This window comes from Patella vulgata, chromosome 2 (genome assembly GCF_932274485.2).
Source record: "Patella vulgata chromosome 2, xgPatVulg1.2, whole genome shotgun sequence".
NCBI lineage: Eukaryota > Metazoa > Mollusca > Gastropoda > Patellidae > Patella > Patella vulgata.
This window is the reverse complement of record NC_065880.2, coordinates 84,778,142-84,796,442: the sequence shown is the minus strand read 5'-3', so window position 1 is coordinate 84,796,442 and position 18,301 is coordinate 84,778,142. Positions and strand designations below refer to the sequence as shown.

General features: G+C 35.8%; 1 protein-coding gene across 3 annotated transcripts in view; it reads right to left on the bottom strand.

The window, feature by feature from the left end:
• Positions 1-18,301, bottom strand: part of LOC126812469 (protein FAM149B1) — a 79,115-nt gene that overhangs the window by 21,513 nt on the left and 39,301 nt on the right. For all 3 annotated transcript variants that reach the window (XM_056098964.1, XM_056098963.1, XM_050538877.2), the window contains one exon: positions 1,843-1,914. In XM_056098964.1, the coding sequence (XP_055954939.1) occupies positions 1,843-1,914 (72 nt within the window). The remainder of the gene's footprint in view (positions 1-1,842; positions 1,915-18,301) is intronic.

Genomic DNA, 18,301 nt, shown 5'->3' with positions numbered 1-18,301 from the left:
CTCGGCCAATACAAGAATTGAACACGCGACCTCCAAACTAGCGACCCACATTTTACCCACTTAGCCGCTGTGACTCCCAGATATCATCAAGTACAGTGGCAAAACATCTTATCCTATCGCCAGTGGTTTATCGTTTTAAAAACAGTTACCAAGATAAATCAAATGAAATGAAATGAAATGGGGTTTAACGTCCTATTGTTCTGCTCCTATACTGGGCTAATGAAGACGGGCATACACCATACAGTGTGCTATGAGGGAAATTTTGCCTGGGCAGCGGCACTATCGCCTTCTCTCATATCAAATTCAAATTGCCAATGGATCTTTTACGTGCATTCCAATGTAAACATGTATTGTCGGTTTTCCGTCTTATCCGAAGGACTAGACAGCTGTCCTTGTCAGGCTCTGTCCTGCATCACTGACAAGGGATGAACTTTCTCAGCCAATGCAGGGATCAAACACCCGACCTCCAGGCAGCGTCTTTCCCACTTAGCCACGTGATCCCAGATAGATTCTACCAGAATGAGCCTTGAATCTTTCTGTGGAAAAACAAGCCAACAGTGAGGCTGATGTCCCCCGCCGAAATAGGAAAATAATTAGAGGACACATATAAATTTATCACAAATTATCTTTTACAAAGTATTGAACAATCAAACAGTATATCTTTACTTATAGTCTAACAATCAAAGTAGGAGAGTTATTGTTTTCCAAAGTCTCGACCAATCAAATTGCGTATCGCTCTGCTTACCCTGAGCAGAAAATGCTCATTATCAAACTTAGTCAAGGTATTACTGTAATGAAACTATACACCAAGTTTCATCAATCTCACTTAATTAGAACTAAAGTTATCGTGTCCCAAAGCATCAACCAATCAAATTGCTTATCTCTGCTTACCCTAAGCGGAAAATGCTCATCTTCGAACTCCATCAAGGCATTGACCTAATCAACACATACACCAAGTTTGAACATTCTAGCTCAATTAGGAAGAGAGTTATCGTGCCCCAAAGTATCAACCAATCAAATTGCTGCTTACCCTGAGCAGAAAATGCTCATTATCAAACTTAGTCAAGGTATTACTGTAATGAAACTATACACCAAGTTTCATCAATCTCACTTAATTAGAACTAAAGTTATCGTGTCCCAAAGCATCAACCAATCAAATTGCTTATCTCTGCTTACCCTAAGCGGAAAATGCTCATCTTCGAACTCCATCAAGGCATTGACCTAATCAACACATACATCAAGTTTGAACATTCTAGCTCAATTAGGAAGAGAGTTATCGTGCCCCAAAGTATCAACCAATCAAATTGCTTATCTCTGCTTACCCTAAGCGGAAAATGCTCATCTTCGAACTCCATCAAGGCATTGACCTAATAAACACATACACCAAGTTTGAACATTCTAGCTCAATTAAAAGTTATCGTGTCCCAAAGCATCAACCAATCAAATTGCTTATCTCTGCTTACCCTAAGCGGAAAATGCTCATCTTCGAACTCCATCAAGGCATTGACCTAATCAACACATACACCAAGTTTGAACATTCTAGCCCAATTAGGAAGAGAGTTATCGTGTCCCAAAGCATCAACCAATCAAATTGCTTATCTCTGCTTACCCTAAGCGGAAAATGCTCATCTTTGAACTCCATCAAGGCATTGACCTAATAAACACATACACCAAGTTTGAACATTCTAGCTCAATTAGGAAGAGAGTTATTGTGTCCCAAAAAGTGTGACGGACAGACAGACGGACGGACAGACGGACGGACAGACAGGCGGACGAACCCATTTTAATAGTCCCCTGCTTTCTTCGAAAGGCGGGGGACAAAAAAAAAAAATTTTAACTAACCTGTAACTATGGTGATGAACACTGTGTAATAATGGCTTGGGATGATCATCAGGCTTAGACTGTAGACTTCGCCTGAAATAGACAGAAAATAAAATTAATATTTCATAACAATTAATGGAAAACAACATTCTTGATTCCTCTATAGTTTCTGTGATCTCCACTGTACCCTGGGATTTCTACAGTCATTAAGTGCAGAGATGTAAACAAAATACCTTTGTGGTTGGTCTCGGTGTAGGATAAAGCATGAGACTGAGATTATGCTGGGGAAAGAAAGACTGAAAAAAATAACCTGAGAAAAAGAAAAAACCGAGGCCGAAAGGCCAGGGTTTTTCTGTCAAGGGTTTTTCTAAAGTCTTTCCCCCCCTCAGCAAAACCGAAGTCAAGGACTTTATCTTGCTTATAAACCGTCTATGTTTTTACATGTACGCAAAATGAGAATATCCCAGAATTCCCATAAGCAAAACAGGTTTAAAGAAAACTTTCAGAAGAATAACCCCATATTCCCCTGTATATATCCAAAGCCACCCTGACTTTCAGACCTCAAGTTATTCCGGGCATAGAATATACCCCAAAGATCAAAGAGATTTACCATTACAGGTTTATGTATCTGATTAAAATACAGATCTATATTTCGTTTCGTTTTTTTATACTTTCGATGGCCTCTACTACACAAAGATCTGACTGGTTGTAGTGGAAGGTCGCGTCAGAGGTCATACAAGTGGCTTTTGACCAATCAGCGTTAATGTTTCTAGTGGGTTACCCACAGTTCCGTCCATCACATGCCAAAAACTCGCCTTAACAGACTGTTCCATCGGCTAATAACTCACATCATCTGGTAAAGCAATCCATGCCACAAATATAATATTCATCAAGCTTACAAATGTCACAAGTGCAATTAAGATTTGTGTTTTTACAAACTTCTACAAAAAGTTCAAACATAAATAACAATAACTTTAGAAGTATTTATTAGAAATGAAAATGAAATGGGGTTTAGCGTCCTACTCCAACTGGGCTAATGAAGATGGCATACGCCATACAGTGCTATGAGAGAAATTTTGTATCGATTTCCAACTACCAAGGGATCTTTTACATGCATGCTAATGACAAAGGACCTTGGTTTTTCGTCCTATCCGAACAACTAGACAGCTGTCCTTGTCAGGTCCCTCGTTCTGCAACACTGACAAAGGGGAAACCAAGTCGGAAAACCCTGATGAACTTTCTTGGCCAATGCAGGGATCGAACACCCGACCTCCAGGCTAGGGAGCCAGCGTCTTACCCACTTATCCACTGTGGCTCCTTATTAGAAATGATGTACACCTGTCCACAAGAATTTTTGATGGATGAACAGCGTGACAGTAAATCGTTGGACTAGTTAAATGATTAGTTTATGGGATGTATCATTATAGATTTTCATATCACAATATGAGCATATAAAAACGAATAGAGAAATAGATCCCACAAAATAAGCAGCTTGATAGAATTAACGATTTGTTACAAGCTACTTCTTAGTTAGATAAGGTCATCCACATCGACCACATCTCTGTACAAATATGGTCAACAAATAGCAAATAGTACTAATACTAATGGCATGTAGTAGTGTGATGGTCAGAAGGCTATTGTCAATAGTACTAACATTAATACCATGTAGTAGTGTGATGGTCAGAAGGTTATTGTCAATAGTACTAATATTAATACTATAATACTACTATAAGACTGACGATGATCTTTATCACTAGAACTCGTAAGTCTATTTGATTTTATGTCAGATTATAAGAGATTCGTTTAGTCCCTTCATCAACATTCAATCAATCTAGAAACATCACATACAGAGATAGCATTGTTTGCAGCTTGGTGAAGTGTCAAAAGGGTGTATCTCGGGAAATTAGTCAAATAGAATTTTTTGCATTTTTAAACTCTCCCATTTAATATGCACATTTCTGTCTAAGCTGTGTATCTCTACGCCAATTAGACCTGTTCTGGGTATCATGTGTCCAAATGTTGTATCTTGATTTGTGGAAATTTTGAAATGCAAAAGGTTCTATTTCTTAATCTTTAGAAATTCTTAGATACACCCTTTTGACACTTCACCAATGATATATACTGAGAATCAGAAAGCTGGGGAGGGAGAGGGAGAGAGAGAGAGAGAGAGAGAGCAATTTAGAAATATCACATACACAGATAGCTTCTCCAATCTGCATATATACTGAGAGAGAGAGAGAGAGACAGAGAGAGAGAGAGATGTTTAACAACCACTTCACACTAACTAGGTCATTTTGGGACTAACATATGGTTCAATTTTATTTCAATAATTTGCTTGCACGTAGGGGTCTTTAGCAGTGGGAGGAAACAGGAGGACCTGGAGAAAACCCTCGAGGTTGGACAGGCGACCCTATTCCTTGTCACGTACAACCGGGGAATCGAAACCACACCAGTTGACTTAATGATAGACCTTATTATTCAACGTGCACGCTCTAACCAATCGGACATCCACCCCCACCTAAGATAGTAGCACACCTTTAATTAGGGGGAGGCCTTTACCTATAGGCTATGACTCCATTCCAATACATGCATCCTTTAATTGACAGTGCATAATCCCATTGATATTTAAAGTTGCAATTGCAAATTTTCAAGTTATATTTTTAAAATGTATTAAAATAAAGCCTTAAAATAGATGGTATCCATAAACAGTCCTACTTTGTTAAAGAATAATCCTATTAATCCTATAATTCGCTATTGCCAGCTGAGAAATTGGCAAAAATATAATTTTTAACTTCAAATTCCAACGTTGGAAAATGGCTGCCCCATGTTGTCAATAGCAAAACAGGGGAGGTAATTGTGTTGTTATTTCCTGTGTCATAGATCTTTAAGGGTGGGAAATAATGCCCATGATCGTATAATAGTGATTTGATAACCTATTGATCAAAAGACATAGAAATGACTTTCTTAGAAAATTTGAAATTCTCGCTTTAAATAGCAGTACCCCAAATTTTTATGCGTGGTCAGTCCTGGAAATACAGATATAAACTGACAAAATGCCATTAACCATTGAAGTTGTTACTGATCATTATATTTGTAGGAGTGTCAGATATATGTATTAAAAATATCGACAACAAAGAAATATACAAATGTGGCTAGTGAAGCATGTTGCCTGGAACTGGGAATCTGAATTCCTTGAACCTTTCTTTCTGGGCAATTCAATTATTTTCTTAATTTGTGTCTGACATTGTCTGGACATGTGCCCATTTCAAGGCTTGTGTCGCCTAGTGAAGAATTTTGCCTGGAACTGACAAACTGAATTCCAAGAACCTTTCTTTTTGTGCAACTCAATTATTTTCCTTACATTTGTGTCTGGCATTGTCTGGGACTGGTGCCTATTCCCAGGTTTATGCCGCCTTGTAAAGAATTAATCCTGGAAATAACCAACTGAATTCTATTACTCTATCTTTTGTGCAATTCAATTATTTTCTTAGTTACTACAAACGCATTATTTGTTCACATAGTGACCTTTGCATGTTATTAATTATTTACACACACTTCTTGACACTTCTACACTAAATAACGAGAAAATATGTTGATGTATCCAGTATAAATACGGGGTTATGGCTTAATTTCCCCCGAGTAACGAAAAAAATCCATTAAAGTAATGTCTGATTAATTTTTCTCTTTTTTTTATTTGGCTTGATTATAATTTGCTTTGATTTTTTCTAACACAGTGTGGACTTGATAGGTTAATTAGTACATTTAAATTTAATGAAGATCTTCACAAAAGATAAAGATTCATGGTTTAATTCCTACTGGTGAATATCTGACATCTTTATATAGCTGCTCATCTGGTTTAAGCCTGGCTCACAACCCTGCCGCACGTGATACTACGGGCAGTCTACGAGGGAAATTTTTTAGTAAACCTGGACATGAGAGAGAAATGGGGTTTAACCTCCACTCAACACAAACTAGGTCATTTCGAGACTAACATATGGTTCGATTTTATTTCAATAATTTGCTTGCGCGTAGGGGTCTTTAGCAGTGGGAGGAAACCGGGGAACCCGGAGAAAACCCACGAGGTTGGACAGGTACCCTACTCATTGTCACAATGAGGAATCAATGACAGTTGACTCGACAGACCTTATGATACAACGTGCACACGCTAACCAATCAGCCACCCAACCCCCGTTTCAATTACATATTTGTTATCTAGTATGATATTATTGAAACCCCAGGTGTGTTAGAGACAGGTATGAGAAGTTGATTGAAGACCTTGAAGATGTTTATATATACGCAAGATAAATAATGACACCTGTTTTATAATTAATAACTAACAACAGGTAACAAAGTTATCATTAGATACGTGATATGTCATCTATAATCAATTTAATATTGCCTTACACCTGACACCTGCTATAAACCACGCCTCTTATTTCAATCACATTTACCAATTCTCACTGACAAAAGGGGGGGTTATGTCGACCTTGCAACTGAAAGTGAAAGCAACTGGCGTTTTGGCAACTGGGAGCAACTGAATGCAACTGAAAAAGGTCAACCTGAGCGCCTCTTACAACTCAAAGCAACTAGTTGCAGTCAGTTACACATGTTCAACGTTTTGCAAGCTCACTGCAACTCGCGGCAATTAGTTGGAGTCGACATGGGCGGTCTTACAACTGGTGTCAACTCATTTATACAATATATAATACATCCTATTATACAATATATGAATTCAGCTGTTCCATTTATCAGAACTTAAAGTTAAAGGGACTATCACGGTTTGAACAGAATCTCAAAAATAAGTCTGAGTACGTATGAAATTTAACCGCCAAAATATAGAGGAATGGTGTAGTTACCTTGTCTTAAAATTTCTGCTCAAAATATTGAGTCGCTTGGATGTGAACGTCGAAACTGCTTATCCGCACACTTAACCCTTTTAGGATTTTGGGTGAATGTTTTCGTTTGGTGACCTGATAATCGATTCCCGTTCCTTTAGAGATCTATACAGTGAATGACCCATGTGCTGTACTTGATATAACGAAAGGTAAATTTCACCTACACATTATTTTTATAAAATAAAAGTCTGGTTTTATCCAGATAGCACATGATACAGCTTGGGACACAGGTCCCTTCTTCCAGATGAAGACTGACGGGTTTAAGTTGTTTGAAAACGTATCACAAATATTGAGTTAGTTGCTCGGCCCTTAGGTAAGCAGTTTTATTCTCCAACATATTATCGGGATTGGCCCTTTAAAGACTGTGTAGAAATGTCAAAACAATCAGATGACAACTGTATAGTCTCTAGAGCCTCCACAAGAAATTTTGAAATGAAATGAAATGAAATGGGTTTAACTGTTCTGCTCTGACTGGGCTAATGATGACGGACAAGAAATAAAATTGAAATAAAATTGAACTATATGTTAGTCCTGAAATGAGCTAGTTTGTGTTGAGTGGACATTAAACCCCATCTTTCTCTCTCTCTGGTATACATGGTGGTACTTGAAATATAAATATTTATAAATTTATTGATGTAACTATGTAAACTACGGAACATCATCACAAAAAACATGCTTTAATATCAATATTTTACTTCTGCGATAATTCAACCCACCATTGTGTGCATGTTTTAATATCATTTCACACCGGTGATAAAATCTAGTACACTAGGCAATCAAAGATTTCACGACAATAAAACACATTTAAAACGGAAATTGTGTAACCAAAATGCTGCCTGGGTAAATATGCTTAATGCAGATCTCTTAACATTATTATATTCATTCATTATCAAATATGCCTCGTACACCACGCCTCAATAATATTAAAACGTTTTATATTGTTACGAGCCACAGATCTTATCAAATAAACCAACATCAAATTAAATTACTCCATGCAAAACTAAAAGCCTATTTCCAATTCAATCACATGAAAAGATGTCAGAAAGGTTTTGTGAATAATGGTCATCAATAATGTTTGTCTCAGCCTGTAATAAGTGTATAGGTTTGTTCATGGTGGTTGTTGCTTTATGTTTCGCATAATGTCATCATGTCACTTAGCAGCAGATGAGCATAGACGTGATGTTTAGGGTCAGCCACTCTTCAAATTCATCATTACATTATACATTAACTAGTCATTAAGGGCGTTGAGCAGTCTAAAATGCACATTTTAAAGCTAGCACTGTAATTTTGTTGATAAGATATGACATTTTTTGTTATTTTGGGTGGTAAACTACATATTAATCACCAAAAAAATACGAATTTTATTTACCAACTACGTTCCAAACGTGGCCCAAAAGCATGATAATAAAGGGTGCCGATGACAATAAAAGTCAAATTTTCTCAGTTATGAATGCATGGATTTTCTTTAAATTTAATATGAACCATGCTAATAGCAAGTCAAAAAAAGCCACTGGTCAATTTTTTTACTATAGTGGCACTGCTTATAAAGAACCACATGTTAGTCCCGAAATGGCATAATTTCTCTCCTCCTCCCCCATATTTAGAGTTTTAAGCTTTAAATAAGGAAATTATTATTATGGGCATTATTATTATTTTTTGTTGTTGTTAAATTAACCATGGTAACCACATGTTAATACTGTGTGGACTGTGGATGAGATGTACAGAGATGCAAGCTATCATGTCAATCAATGCAATGAGAGAGAGAGAGAAGAGAGAGAGAAGGTTAATCTCAACACAAACTAGGTCATTTCGAGACTAACATATGGTTCAATTATTTTTCAATAATTCTCTTGCGCGTATGTGTCTTTAGCAGTGGGAGGAAAATGGAGGTCCCGGAGAAAACCCACAAGGTTGGACAGGCTATCCTACTCCTTCTCACGTACATCCGGGGAATCGAAATCACGCCAGTTGACTCAATGACAGACCGTATGATAAAGCACGCACATGCTAACCATTCGGCCATCCAAGAACTACAAGAAGTAGAGACTTACTCCTGTTTTTTACCATATGACTTTGCAATCTTTCGATTTGCAACCTGTGGCCATGAGAGAGAGAAAGAGAGAAATGGGGTTTAACGTCCACTCGACACAAAACTAGGTCATTTCGGGACTAACATATGGTTTTAATTTTATTTCAATAATTCGCTTGCGCATAGGGGTCTTTAGCAGTGGGGGGAAACCGGAGGACCCGGAGAAAACCCACGAGGTTGGACAGGCGACCCTACTCCTTGTCACGTACAACCGGGGATTCGTAACCACGCCAGTCGACTCAATGACAGACTTTATGATACAGCGCGCGCACGCTAACCATTCAGCCATCCAACCCCCCCTGTGGCCATGAATTTCTTTCTCTATATTAATAGGCTTGGAGTAAATATAAATCCAATTGGTAGTGGATATGAGAACACCGCTTGTATCTATATAGAGTGCAAGCATTTGGCATCACAGTCACCCACCCTTTAACCGATATAAAGCACACTGTAATAATTACTCAAGTACTTAGGCTACATAGCAGATTCCAACTAAATGACAGCACAGAAATTTATTTTTTACAAATATAGGAAAAACTGTGTTTGGCTATTTGAACACGATTTAAATATTACATTCATTCAAGCACACTGAAATTAATTACTCAAGTACATAATATATTCCAACAAATTCACACCACAGGAATTTATTGTTTTTACAAATCTAGGAAAAACGATTTTTTGTCCATTTGAACACGATTTGAATATTAGATTCATTCACTCACCTACTCGACAGAACATGAATATTATTGACAGAAATATCACTCCATTGAATAAAACAGATGATAAACAAATAAACTATAAAAATCTGGTTGATGTAAAATCCTTTCTACATTTATCGATGGATCCGTTTTTCAGATTCATTGAACAAAACATGATAGATGGATATTAACAAAAACACTAAAGAATGAAACATAGTGCAGTAGATATGAAATATATTTCCATCAAGTGGATCTACATGCATCTGTCAACATCTCTCAAGTATGGCTACATGAATCTGTCAACATCCCTCAATTTGGGCTACATGAATCTGCCAATATCAAAGTGTAAAATAAATTACTTCAGATGTAACTCTTCTATTATTTTTCATCCCCAAACAATATGACAATTTTTACTATTATCCAAATTTTTATTTACCAGTATATATATTTTAATGTGTTTTTCATATAAAAACTATGTATTTGACAATATCTATTGTATTTTTTAATGTTAAATTCTTTGAGGAACTTTCTTCGACAACACTTGAAGCAAACCAGTGACCTCCTGGTTAGTGAGCCAGTACCTTTCTTTACTAACTGAGCCCTGTCACGTCAATAGACAAGAAGACAAATATGCTTTGACACATCCTAGATATGTTGGAAAAAAGAACAATACTCTTGAGGTTTCTCAGCGAATGTAGTGAAACACAAATATTATCTACAGTAAACTTTAGCAGTGGGGAGTAAACAGTAGAATCTGGAAAAACCCATGAGGTGACCCCACTTCGTCACATACAAAGATGGGATCTAGCTATATGACTTACATTAATGACAGACACTATGATCTTAATGTATGCCACTTATCCTACGTCTAACATGAGGAGAGAGAAATGGGGTTTAACATCCGCTCGACACAAACTAACATATGGTTCAAGTTGTACGTAGGGGTCTTGAGCAGTGGCAGGAAACATGGGTCTTTTTCAATTCTTCAATGGTTAGTATAGAAAAGTAGGGCACTAAACCCCATTTCATTTTTTAATTTAATTTCAAAAACTTAAACAAACCTGTCATGCATCTTGGCACTGAAACATATGATGGGAGGTAATTCCTTCTTTTTTGTAAAATTTATTTGTTTTATCGATGGTAAGTCGACTTGACCTCGATCATAAGGGTTTAAGGTTGATGACTCAAATAATCCAAAAACATCTTGCGATTGCAACATATTTAGTCCTATGCCCGGTACCCCTGGCCAAGACTGTGTATGATATTGTAAATACATTGTTCCAAGTTGCTGCACTGTCAATTTCTTTTTTAATAATATATTTAGCGCAAAACATAAATAAATGTAACTAATACAGTTGCATATTGTTCCAATGACACGATATTATTACCTTACTGCAAAAAAATTAAATTTGTTGCAATTCAAGAACACTTTGTATATTCCCTTAGTTTAGTAAAGAAAATCACACAATGAGATCTTCTTCATGTAAATATAATAACACCCCTATCTAGAGGTTACTGCAAATCTGTCACTATTCAGGAACATTTACAAAATGTCCTCGATATTTAAGAAAATGTAATAATAACACTGCCCTCTGTCACTATTCAAGAACATTTAGAGAATATCCTTGATATTTAATAAAATCATTCAATAAGACCATCTTCATGTAATGATCAACCACTATCCATAAATGTCAAAAGACACAAAAAAAGTTCAATAGGTCACCAGTAAGAAAAGGTTGTCACAGATAATGCTTCATCTGTTCCAACAGTTCATATAACTGACAGGTTATAATTATATATAAACATGTGTATACACATCAATTATCTGACGTAAAATTTAATTTTACCATACCAAACACTAGAGACAATGTTCACTTAGTTGTCTATCCAGACAAACATACACCTTGGCTAAATCATTTCTATAACTAAGGACTTTGGTCATGCTCTTCAATGTCCAGGTAAATTGTGAAAACTCTCAACAGATCAAAAATGAAAATCAGAAAATAGACATAGTCCAAAAGGAAATTTTGTAATCTTTTGAATATCCATTGAACAAAGCATTAGCACAAGAATTGCATGGTCATATTCTTCAATACATGTCTAATTAAATTGTTTTAAACATTAAAAGAAAGCTCCATGGAAAGTTTCCAATTTATAAATGTACAGGTATATATATATGACTTCCACAAGAACTTTCTTGAATCAACTGTACACGTATTATAGTATTAAGTCCAGTTCATCCACACAATAGTTGAGTGTTAATTTTAAGTCAGTGATCTTTGGGTTGATTAACTCTCTATACAGGTGTAATAACTTGATCAAACATTATCACAACAACTAAACAACAACTGTCTAAGTAGCCACCCTTGTCTAACCCATCCAACACCTTTAATAATATATCTACTGATAATCTATATCCTAAAAACTGTTATAAACTAATAAATTAGGATATCCTCTATTTAACACCTGTATTTTTATCTCTTTCACAGTTTCAGTCAGACATAATTATTTTCTTGGTAGCCATTCTTACTTCACGTCCTTATATCCAAAATATTTAAATTATTTTTATCCTCGCAGTTGTGAACTTATAATGGTCTTGAAGATATTTTTTAGTACACTAGTTTCTGTATTTTTATGGCAACACCTGATCACTAAGTATCACTGTCACATCTCAAATACAATTACAAAATACCAGTATTCTAAAAACCAAACTTCTCAAAGAATAAAGTACTACTTCCAATTTTTATCATTACTAAACCTCATATAACAATAACAGTTCAACTGTAAGGTGTTTGAAACATTTTCTAAAAACAAATCTTTCCAATGAAGAAGGTAGTATAATGTGTGTGTGTCATATGAACCGCACCAATCAAATGGTGTAAAATACATAATTGTAGGTGCATTCAGATCAGCAAGAGCTTAAGACAAAGCCTTCGTTTACCTCTTTTTGTATAATGGAAAGTTAGCATGCATTACCAGCAGGCTCCTTAAAAGCCACCCACTCCTAATCTTTAAACAAAAATAACAGCAGGACCTTTCTCTTTACATAATGAACCAGTTGATCAGAGTTTAAACCTGTTAATGATGTGCATGTTCAATCAAAGATCTGAAATGAGAATATCTTTCCTGTAATTCCTAATTTATAACGCTCATGTACCATCATTGAGCAATATATATCCAGTATAATTCAGACAAATATTGCGGCCTCTAGAGGATCCATAACCTTGTTATACGTATTACATGCCAATAAATCCAGCATATCAGTTCCATTTATACAACGAAGACTCTTCCTGATGACATCACTTCCGTAATCAACAAAATAATTAAATTTTATTAAAGAAATAACCACTTCGGTTGTCTTTTGCCTGACAGAAAATTAATTAAAATTTGAACAGAATTAAATGGCCAATCCCAATAATATTTTGGAGAATAAAACTGTTTAATTTTGTGTTAAAATCCCTTAAAATCCATTACCTTAGGGCCGAGCAACTTACTCAATATATGTGATACGTTTTCAAACAACTTAAACCCGTCAGTCTTAATCTGGAAATGGAAACCGGTGTCCCAAGCTGTATTATGCGGTGTCTGGATAAAAACTAGACTTACTTATAAAAAAAAAAAATGTGTTGGTGAAATTTACCTTTCGTTATCAAGTACAGCACATGTGTCATTCACTGTATAGACCTCTAAATGAACAGGAATCGATTATCAGGTCACCCAATGAAAAATTTGTCCCAAAATCTTAAAAGGAATACTTTGTCCAGATAAGCAGTTTGACGTTCACGTCCAAACTACTGAATATTTTTAGCTGAAATATTGAGACAGGGTAAATACACCATTCATCTATATTTTGGCACTTAAATTTCATTTGTACTCTGACTTTTATTTTTGGGACTCTGTTCAAATCGAGATAGTCCCTTTAACCCTTTATAAAGTCTTATTAAAGTGCTAATGATTAAACAACTTATAACAGTGTGAAACTTCTCTATTTGTCTTGTCACATGTTCAATCTGATTAAAATACAGATCTATATTTCGTTTCGTTTTTTTATACTTTCGATGGCCAACACTACATGAAGATCTGACAAGTTATAGCCATAGGTCACGTCAGGGGTCAAAAGACCGACTTATGACCCTATGACGTCAGACATTTGATTAACCAATCAGCATTGACGTTACTAGCGGATTACCCACAGTTCCATGCCGTAACAGACCGTTTCATTGGCTTATCCCTGACACTGTTCAGAACACGAGTTAAATAACAACTCTTCCAGATCCAAGTGTAGTAAAGACAAGTAAAACGAAATTTTGGACTATAAAAACGAAACGAAACAGGATCTGTGTTTTAACCAGATTGGTCACATGTTACTATTGAAGTTACTAGCCATTGTTGTTTCTCTGCTCTAATCTGTATTTATAACAGATCATTACAAAGCTAAAACCTCAACACCTTATTACATCATAAATCATACAAATAACACCGTTCGACTTTCAGGGAATGTAGCTAGTCGACGGGTGTTCTTTAAGTATCAGAAATGAATACAGATTCTTGGAATGGATCTTCAACACTTTATTTCAGCAGCAAATAATTAACAGCGACAATTTAACAACTTATAATTTCCTATATATCGGCCCTCCAACTAGTATAGGTTCCCTAAGCTGGTCTCTCCAACTAATGAATATCTTCTTACATACATTTGTCTATTTATAAAAATTAGTTACTTGGAAAGTGTTGACATAAACATATAATTATCAAAGGATTAAGACCTAAGGCATTTAAAACAATAGTAAGAAGAGACTTAACAGATCAACCACTTAGTTGCCAGCATGTCATAATTTGACTGACAGGTTAATTGCTGTATGACTAACCAAGCATTAATGAAAATTAAAATATATACTTGAAATTTAAAACAGAATTGACAAATAATAAAATAACAAAACAACATATGACCTAGACATCGGTCATACAAAGATGGCTCATTTTTCTTGTAACTCATAAAAAAAATAAAATAATCTCTTATTTATTGGCTAGTAATCTCCTGTGGGACGATTCAATTGTAGATGTTTATGAACAATATGTCTGACTGTTTTTATCACATGCTGAACAAAGTTAAGGCCGTAGAGATATAGAAATGTGGTCTGTTCCCCCTTTTCTTTTGTCCATCTACCCAGGGTTTTTTTTATGAGGGATATCTCATGGACCATTCAAGATATCTTTTTAAAACTTTGTACACATATCAGCCTAATGTAATATAGCTAATTATGTGAGTGAACTCAAATGTGAGAAAGATTCACTTTCAATATATAAACTTAATTATAAAAAAAGCACATGCCGGATACATTAATGAGTAAATATTTGTTGGCTTGTGTGTGTGAGAGAGAGAGAGAGAGAAATGGGGTTTAACGTCCACTCGACACAGACTAGGTTATTTCGGGAATAACATATGGTTTAATTTTATTTCAATAATTCACTTGTGCGTGGGAGGAAACCAGAGGACCCAGAGAAAACCCACCAGGCTGGACAGTTATGTGAGTGAACTCAAATATGGTGAGATTTTAGAAATAGAGAGAAAAAAGGGGTGTAAGGTCCACTCAACAAAAACTAAGTAATTTCGGGACTAACATATGGTTCAATTTTATTTCAATAATTGGCTTGCACGTAGGGGTCTTTAGCAGTGGGAGGAAACCGGAGGATGTGGAGAAAACCCACGAAGTTAGACAGGCAACTGGGGAATCGAAGCCACGCCAGTCGACTCTCAATGACAGGCCTTATGATACGTGCTCGCGCTAACCATCCGGCTATCCAACCCCCTGAGTGGGGTTTTAGAAGGATTTCGCTTTACATAAGCTTTATCCTTTATCCATATATATAAATATTCTTATATTTTCATTAATGTTCTGTGTTGGTTGTGTTGACAATCCAAAACCATAGCAACAAGAACATGAACCATCATGATAGAAAATTGAACTTCTGAAACTTAGCAACATTCATTGTTATGTCCACACCTTCCAACCAACCAATAAACACTCCTGTTCAAACTGTTAAATGTTTCTAATCAGAACATTTAGTAAGTAGTGACCAACTGTTTATCACCCACTTCAGATCTGACCTACGCAAACAAACTGAACCTTCGATACGACGAAATTCACATCAAACAGTCTTTTAACATCTTGATAAAACGTTTTTAATTAAAAGATTGTCAATGGATTGATCCCCAACTAACTTTGATAAAAACCTCCTTAATTAATAGTTTGTCATAGGATTGAAAATTAACGATTGTTTGACAAATCTTTGAATAAGAATTTTATCAATTGACAGTAAGTTAAAATCGCTATAGGTAAACGTTCAATAAAGTTTTGTGTACTTTGGATCAAGGCGAGTATATGTTTAGGCGATACAAGTTACCAAAAGCTCATATATTTCTGATATATGGACACAATTTAAACAAACCGTGCCTGACCTTTAGATAGAGATCTTACCAACCCTTCCCTCTTCTATTCAAAGTGTCACCATGTGCAAATAATAATTTATATCCTCTTCATTTAAAAGTTTCTATGTAGTAGATTAATTCTACTCAATACCAAATAGAACTTGAATATTTGTTAAAAACATTAATTTTCTTGTAGATATAAAGTAATGGAAAATCAGTTTCTAGTTAAAATTGTGTTTCTGTTTAACACTGATGACTGTTTGATGCAAGCCTGGGAATATAAGGCACCAGGTACAGAAATTGCACAAAATCAGTGGGGGGTTGGATGGCCGAATGGTTAGCGCATGTGTGCTGCATCATAAGGTCTGTCATTGAGTCAACTAGTGTGGTTTCAATTCCCTGGTTGTACGTGACAAGGAATAGGGTCGCCTGTCCAACCTCGTGGGTTTTCTCCGGGTCCTCCGGTTTCTTCCCACTGCTAAAGACCCCTACACGCAAGCGAATTATTGAAATAAAATTGAACCATATGTTAGTCCCAAAATGACCTAGTTTGTGTCAAGTGGACTTAAACTCCATCTCTCTCTCTCTCTCTCTCTCTCTCTCTCTCTCTCTGCACAAAATCAGACTTTTGTTAACACCATCCCTCTGGTGCCCAACATTTTGTCCAGCAATGATTTATCTTATTTCTGTATTTTTATATTCCAAAGAGAGTTTTCACTGATGACAAGCCTGGAAATAAGGCAGCGGTCACACTCACAGACATTACCAGACAGGCACAAAATCAGGCTTTGTTACACACCAACAAAAAAAAAACATTATTCCCAGGCCAGGTTTGACCCAAAGCAGCTCCTTTAAAATTGAGTAAGAAAGAGTCAATGAATAAGAATTATTACTTTGTAAATAATGATTTGAGATAAAAAAGACAAGTGGTACGACAACTATAAAACATGTTTCAATGATTAGCAAATATGGTAACTAATCTTTCGATACAATGTTTAATGTTATGACAACAAAACAATGTTCATATTCGTTTTTTTTACTGTTATCGCATCAATAATAGCTGAAAAAGAACAATTTACGGTTGAAGTACTTGACACTAAATTAATCAGAATTTTTTCCCAGAAAAACTTTTTGATGGCAAATACTTAATAGTAAGTGCAGAAGAACTGCAACACACACAAAATGAAACGGGGTTTATATGCCCTACTGTTCTGCTCCGAACTGGGCCAATGAACACGGGCATACGCTATACAGTGTGCTACCGGAGAGCGGCGCTACAGCCTACTCTTACATCAAATTCCAATTGCCAAGGAATATTTTACATGCATCGAATCCCCGGTTGTACGTGACAAGGAATAGGGTCGCCTGTCCAACCTCATGGGTTTTCTCCAGGTCCTCCAGTTTCCTCCCACTACTAAAGACCCCTACACACAAGCGAATTATTGAAATAAAATTAAACCATGTTAGTCCCGAAATGACCTAGTTTGTGTCGAGTGGACATTAAACCCCACTTCTCTCTCTCTCCCTTTTACATGCACGTCAATGTGAACACAGGACCCCTGTTTTTTGTCCCATCTCATAATGAGGACTACAAATGCAACTGCTATCAAGTACTTGTAAAATGCATTAAGTCAGTGATGCATGAGTGAGTTAATTTCTCTCATCATTGTTATGTTTAGCTGTTATGACGATGGCCTATATAAAACCAATTTATTACAAATAAAAAAATAATTTACTGTTGCATAAAGATTGATGTTTACAAAAATCAATTCCCACAGTAGATATAAAACAACGCAACTAAAGTAAGATAACTAAATTATTTATCACATATGTTATTACTGGGAATGCTAATCTACGTACATATCTATTTTTACATTAGAGAAATGACATTTGTAAGTACTGAAAGGTGATAAAAACTGTTATGCACATACTTTAAAGAGTTATAATTTTGTTTTCCTGCATCATTTCTAACTTTTAAAGCTGAATAAAAATACACAGGGAATAAAGGAATCCTGATCATCAAGTCGCATTATTCCTATTTTTTTTGGCCGTTCACCATTCACCATTTTAGGAGAATCATAGACACTGTGTTTTATGGACCCTTTCACAGTATCTTTTAAGGAATCCTCCACAATGTTATTCCTGACGACCTTTTCACCCCATGTTTATAATATATACCAGTACATGTTATAAGTACTGTTCATCGACTTTTCAGATCCTTTTACTTCATTTTATTTCAGAGGATTCTTTTGACCAATCACATATTCAAATAAATCATAGACACGGAAATCTTTCTCATTTGGAATAAACCTTGATTAAATGATGTGCTTAACAAATAAAATGAAATGGAGTTTAACGTCCTACTGTT